At 42.3% G+C, this 6,612-nt stretch overlaps 1 protein-coding gene across 1 annotated transcript; it reads left to right on the top strand.

Annotated features, from left to right (window-relative positions):
• The first annotated feature begins 3,644 nt into the window (after window positions 1-3,644).
• Window positions 3,645-6,325, top strand: LOC146330866 (uncharacterized). Its single transcript, XM_084747738.1, has 2 exons — window positions 3,645-4,549; window positions 5,310-6,325. Exons 1-2 carry the CDS (start codon window positions 3,671-3,673, stop codon window positions 5,634-5,636), a joined length of 1,206 nt encoding a protein of 401 aa, XP_084603864.1. The 5' UTR covers window positions 3,645-3,670; the 3' UTR covers window positions 5,637-6,325.
• Window positions 6,326-6,612: the final 287 nt, after the last annotated feature.

The raw sequence follows: 6,612 nt of genomic DNA, 5'->3' as shown, positions 1-6,612 counted from the left end.
TGCTTTTAATTTGAAAGACTGCGGAACCCAGACAGGCAAAACTGATGCTAGAGGGGTACCTACAGTGTTAAACTTTGAGGCGTGGGGCCACTGAACATGCTGTTGTATTTGACAAGCTGGTAGTCATCAAATGTGTCCATGTCCACGCCAGTTCAAGTGCATTCTGTCATTAAAGCAAAAGGGGGACCAAACAGGGGTGTAGTGGGGGTTTATTCATCTTTTTCCAGATCAGCTGAAAAAGGCAGGACAAAAGTACAGATAAATGAAAGACGCACTCTGACTTGCTTACAGCATTTAGTATGAGGGCCTTGTCACCAGTCCCCAGGATGCAGAAGGGACTGTCATATGGTAATTGAAAAGGTCCACTGTAGACATCATGGTAGACTTTGACTGACCCATGGAAATCACACAGGAGTGTACAACATCCTCAAGCTGAAATCCCTTATCATGTGTGCATCAGAAACTTGATCAGCCACCGTGTGTGTAGTCCCGTCTCAGATGAATGGCCCCGGCAATGACCCAGAAAAGACACATGTCGTATGTCCGTAGTAAATAAATAAAGCAAGTGGCTTCAAGTGTCATGGACCCACTGCTCGTGAACCATGGTGACTGTATAGTCTGAGGTGTCTGTGCTGATGCAGAGGGTGATGGCATTATTGTGATAGAGCAGGGGTGTCAAACGGATGGCCCGCGGGCCAAAACCGGCCTGCCAGAGGGTCCAGTCTGGCCCGCGGGATGACTTTGCAAAGTGTGACACATTAATTTTAGGGTTGAAACCATTCCTACAGTAATTTGAGTAATTCGATGACTAAAATCCGAACAACTGTACAGCACTGTGTTTGGCATGTGGGGGTTGAATTGACTTGAATTGAATTGAATTTATTGAAGGATAGCCCCTTGAGATGTAGCATCTCATTTTCAAGGGGGTCCTATAAACACAAGTACAGAAAGAGAAAAGAACATACAAACAAAACAGTCTTACATAACAAGCATACACAACAAATACATAAAATAAACAAACATCAATAAATATCTTGCTCACCCTCTCCACAACCCACCCATACCCTTACCCAAAGCTAATGCACCAAAGAACTAAAAATAAATATCATGCCCAATGTGTCCCGGTGTCCCCCATTGTGGCCAATCTGTACATGGAAGACATGGAAGCAAAGGCTTTAAACTCCTTTGAGGGAACAACACCAAGTCATTGGTACAGATATGTGGATGACACATGGGTCAAAATCCAAAGGCAAGAAGTGCAGGCCTTCACCGAGCACATTAACTCAGTGGATGAATACATCAAGTTCACTCGGGAAGATGTCAAAAGACAACAGGTTGCCCTTCTTGGATTGTGACGTCCACATTGGAGACAACAGAAGCCTCCACATTGGGGTATACAGAAAACCCACACACACAGACCAGTACCTACTTTTTGACTCACACCATCCACTGGAGCATAAACTGGGGGTTATCAGAACTCTACAACACAGAGCTGATAATGTTCCCACCAGCCGACAGGCCAGAGAAAAAGAACACAAACACCTAAGGGAGGCCCTAAAAACCTGTGGTTATCCCAGCTGGTCCTTTGCAAAAAGCAAAACAACATTGTCATTCCATATGTCTCAGGTTTATCTGAGAAACTCAGAAGGGTTTTCAACAAACACAACATCCCAGTACATTTCAAGCCTGGTAACACCCTCAGACAAAGGTCGGTACACCCTAAAGACCGCACGCCTCATACCCAGAAGAACAATCTGGTGTATGCGGTCCAATGCAGCGAGGAATGCTCCAGCCTTTATATTGGGGAAACTAAACAAAAACTAAGTATGCGCATGGCACAACACAGACGGGCTAACGCTTCAGGTCAAGACTCTGCTGTTTACTTACACCTCAAAGAGACAACACACTCTTTTGAGGACAAAGATGTACATATTCTTGACAGAGAAGACAGATGGTTTGAAAGAGGAGTAAGGGAAGCCATCTATGTCAAAGTTGAGAAGCCATCCCTGAACAGAGGGGGAGGCCTAAGACACCACCTATCCCCAACTTACAATGCTGTCCTTTCATCCCTTCCCAAAAGATTCAATAATTTAGCCTCTAAAAACCAACAACACAGTCCAGCCACACCTGGCTACAGGTGCCCCTAACGACCATCGTTAAACAGAATGGAACACTAACGAGTGAGACTCCCCCCAACGACTGTCGTTGGCTCACGGGGGTTTCACCCCACTCAACCCAAACGACTGTCGTTAGGCCTCACAATAGGGAGTGAAACCATTCTTGGTCTGGAGGCGGCCTCTCTTAGAGGATAAATAATTGAAGTCCAACTACTATTCATCAGACTAGAGCTGTCCTATCTAGTCTGATGAGCATGAACTGATGAAGCCTGCTCGGATGAGAGGCGAAACGTCTTCTAAGACAATTTTACCAGTCCAGTTGCGATCGATTTAATCCCTTAAGATAACTATGACCTGGATGAATGAGAATATTCACAGACATCATGCCCAATAGCAATCATATCAACACTGAGGAATTTTCAATTACTAGAAATTAATAACACGAGCAGGTTGTTTTTAGAACAGAATCTAATGAAGTCCTGAAGCAGTGGAAAGAGTTAACAGATCTCATAAAGAGAGGAAGATTATTCCAATCAGACGGAGCTTTGTGTTGGAATGACCTACGTCCAACTTCCTTAAAAATTCGGGGAACAAAGAAAAATGGATACTGCATATGTCTAAGTGAATAGGAGGAGTTGTATGGAATCAAAAACTATTTCAAATAAGGTGGACCATCAAAGTTAACACATAAATTGAAGCCAGTGAAACACTTCATAGCAAATCTACATAAAGAATTAAACAGCACATTAAGAGGTCTAAGATGAGTGTCAGATGTGTTCTGGTAGACAATGTCAGTACAATCAATAAAAGGTAATACTAATTGTGTCATTATTCTTTTTCTGACATGAAATGGAAAAAAAAAATTGATTGAACGATAAAGTGAACACTACGGAGCCCCTAAAGTGTCATGCAGAAAAAAAAAATGTATCTCGTGCGCTCGATTTTACGGAGCCCCTCTGGTGACATTGGATGAAAAAAAAATAATGCGTGGCCACGCATTACTATCTCGTGGCCACGAGATAATAACGCGTGGCCACGAGATACTTAATGCGTGGCCACGAGATAATAACGCGTGGCCACGAGATACTTAATGCGTGGCCACGAGATAATAACGCGCGGCCACGAGATAGTTAACGCGCGGCCACGAGATAGTTAATGCGTGGCCACGAGAAAATAAATAAATAATTCACCTTCGGTAGCGGGATGGTTGTCTATATGGAGCGGGCAGTTATTCGTGAATAAAGGTAATTATAGCCTGCTTTAATATTCAAGAGTAGCCTAGAAACCTTTGTTATTATTGACATGGCGAATGTAATATAAATAATAATGCTATGAGAGGCTGGTACGGAGCCCCTCTGGTGACATTGGATGAAAAAAAAATAATGCGTGGCCACGCATTACTATCTCGTGGCCACGAGATAATAACGCGTGGCCACGAGATACTTAATGCGTGGCCACGCACTACTATCTCGTGGCCACGAGATAATAACGCGTGGCCACGAGATACTTAATGCGTGGCCACGAGATAATAACGCGTGGCCACGAGATATTTAATGCGTGGCCACGAGATAGTTATTGTAGTCATCCCATGCAGACTGTTTATCATGGACAAGTTTGATTTAATTTCATTTTATTTTAATATGGGAATGAATTACAATGACATACTTAAGTCACTTGCGGCAAGGCATGGAGTAATTCTCAGCAAGAGACATTTAATTCGGCTGCTCAAAATGCATGGGCTTAAACGCAAGGAATATACTGATCTCGGGGAAGTAATAGATTTCATCGTTCACCAGATGGAAGGACCTGGGAGACTACATGGCTACAGGTGGATGTACAACAAGTGCTTAACGAATGGAATTCGTGCAAAAAAGGAAGATGTTCGCTTGATTCTGGCAGCTCTGGATCCTGACGCGTCAGCCACCCGTCGTTCCAGGAGACTGAACCGTAGGCAGTATTTTGCTCAAGGACCTAACTATATCTGGCATGTAGATTCTTACGATAAGTTAAAACCATATGGAATCTGCATCAATGGTTGCGTGGACGGCTTTTCGCGCAAAATAATTTGGTTGAAAGCAGCATACACAAGCAGCGATCCACGCGTCATAGGGGGCTACTTTATACAGGCCATCGAGGAGTTTGGTGGCTGTCCCCGGATCATCCGGACAGATTCAGGAACGGAGAATGTGGTTGTCCGAGATATCCAGACCTACCTCCGCCGCAGTGATGTGGACAGCAGAGCTGGTGAACAAAGCTACATCGCAGGAGCAAGTACTGCGAATCAGAGGATTGAAAGTTTGTGGGGTGTGCTGCGGAAAGAAGGCATGGAGTACTGGATACAGTTTCTGGGCGAAATGAAAGATGAGGGCCTGTGTGCTGGGGACTACCTGGACAAATCACTTGTGCAGCTGTGCTTTCGGAACATTATTCAGGTGAGGTTGAAAGTCTGTAGCTTAAGTGAACTGCTCTTACATCCATTTAACTGGTGTATTTATGTTAAACAAAGCACAAATATTAACAGTGATGTTAACACGGTACTTTTGTTAATTTACCAGTGCTAATGAGAGGTAAACAGATTTATTGCCTGCTTTCTGTGCTTGGAGGAACAACTGGTGCTCCTCCGGTTTGTTAAAAGATGAGGCAATTTGACAGTAAAAATGTATCCTAAGTCTAATTGATAAAGCTCTGTAGGCCCGAAGTCTTTATAGAGGCTACCAAGATAAAAGCTCAGACAAAATAACGTCGACCGAACTAATATTTAAGGAATTAAATGGGACTGACGGTATCGTAGCCTACTGTTTGTTTATACCGCGAATTGTATACGGAAGTGCCGGGCGCAGGGATGAAGTGACTTAGCGGTCTGCTAAAAAAAAAATTGCAAGGGGCCAGTTTTTTCATTAAAAAACAAAAACAAAAAAACAATCATTGATTTAACCGTGAAATTGAATTTATGCACGTTGTCTTTCAACATCTGTAGGGGAGGGGTTAAAAACAACAGACTTATTAATCAAACGTTACAAATCCCTCCTCCGCTGTGTTTCAGGACCATGGACAGCTCCATACCTAGCCAACCCACGCAAACACGATAGGCTACGCAGCAAATAGCACTGTCCGTGGTACTGAAACACGGACCCCTCCCCCGCTGAGTCTTTAATCATTTCTTTTAACCTTAGGTACATATTCTCTTTGTAGGAGGAGCTTGATGAGATCAAGGCGGTCTGGAACAGCCACCGCATTCGGCCAACAAAGAATCACAATGTACCCAGTGGGATTCCTGACGTGATGTACACTGTGCCACAGCTCTGGGGTTCTGAGGACTTCATTGTTCCACATAATGATCTTGATGTCTGCAAAGAGGCATGCAAATTCCTCTCAGTCATCCCATGCGACGAAGATATATTTGACTTGTGTAATATGATCATGTCAGAGATGGGCCTTACTTTTCCCAAGGACATATCTCAAGCTCAAGAGTTTTACTTGACAATTCGGGAAGCTCTTCGGACCCTCATCTTTAACTGAGCAGCACGCAGCAAACTGCATAAGTGACAATTGAAATGATTAAAAATACCCTCCAGACACGTTTTAAGACTTCAAATACTCTGCTTTTGATAATAATTTGTCTGGCAAGGATTTCCACCAAAAATTTGTGGTCTGATTCTAATGTTTTTGTAATGTTTTTCATAACAATGACACAAATCAGGATAGGTTGGCTGTGAAAGGATCAGCAGTGGACAGCAAGTCTATAGTTCACCTTGTTTAAAAGTCTTGAAATTGCATTAATAAGCATACACCTTAATGCTTATAATCTGTTTTACTTTAGTTGATTCAAAGGCTTTGTATTCTGTTGTTCTTTTTGCTTATTAATCAATGATACGATGCCAATCTTGGCATATGCTGGCATAAGTTTATTCTGTGTACAGCTGCAGCACAGAAAATAGTGAACACATCTGTGTTTAATTGTATATCAAGGCTTATGGATAACACATGATGAATAAGCTTCTTTCTGCAGAAAAGGTAGGGGCATAGTCTTTAAGTTTATCTTTCTTTACCTGTGGTTTTGAAACTCAATTTAATTGTCAGTGTCACAGACATTGAATGAGTGTAAAATAAAATACATTTTCTTTTTACAGCTCTTGATTGCACTCACGTTTGTTAGCTGGGATTTGGACTGCCTTTAATGATGTGACCAATATTCTGTTTAAAGTATACCAGCAAATATAGTGCTATTGTACAATAAATGGTCTTAACACAATACTTTTCAGTGGTTTTTATTTCAACAGATATCTGGACAAAGACAGATTTTGTTTTGGACCAGTAAAAGATAAGCTAAAGTTGAACATTGTAATACTGGTATGAAAATACATGTCATTAAGCTGGATAACATGTACTTCTTAGCACAAGACTGAAGTCACTGACACTGGAATGTATAAGTCTCTAATAACTGAACAGTGATGGGATGTCCAAGCATATCTACCCCTGTGCAGAATCTATGTAT

The sequence above is a fragment of the Lutjanus erythropterus genome, chromosome 3 (genome assembly GCF_056507025.1).
Source record: "Lutjanus erythropterus isolate fLutEry1 chromosome 3, fLutEry1.hap2, whole genome shotgun sequence".
NCBI classification, from domain to species: Eukaryota; Metazoa; Chordata; class Actinopteri; order Lutjaniformes; family Lutjanidae; genus Lutjanus; species Lutjanus erythropterus.
This window is presented reverse-complemented; position numbering and strand designations above follow the sequence as displayed.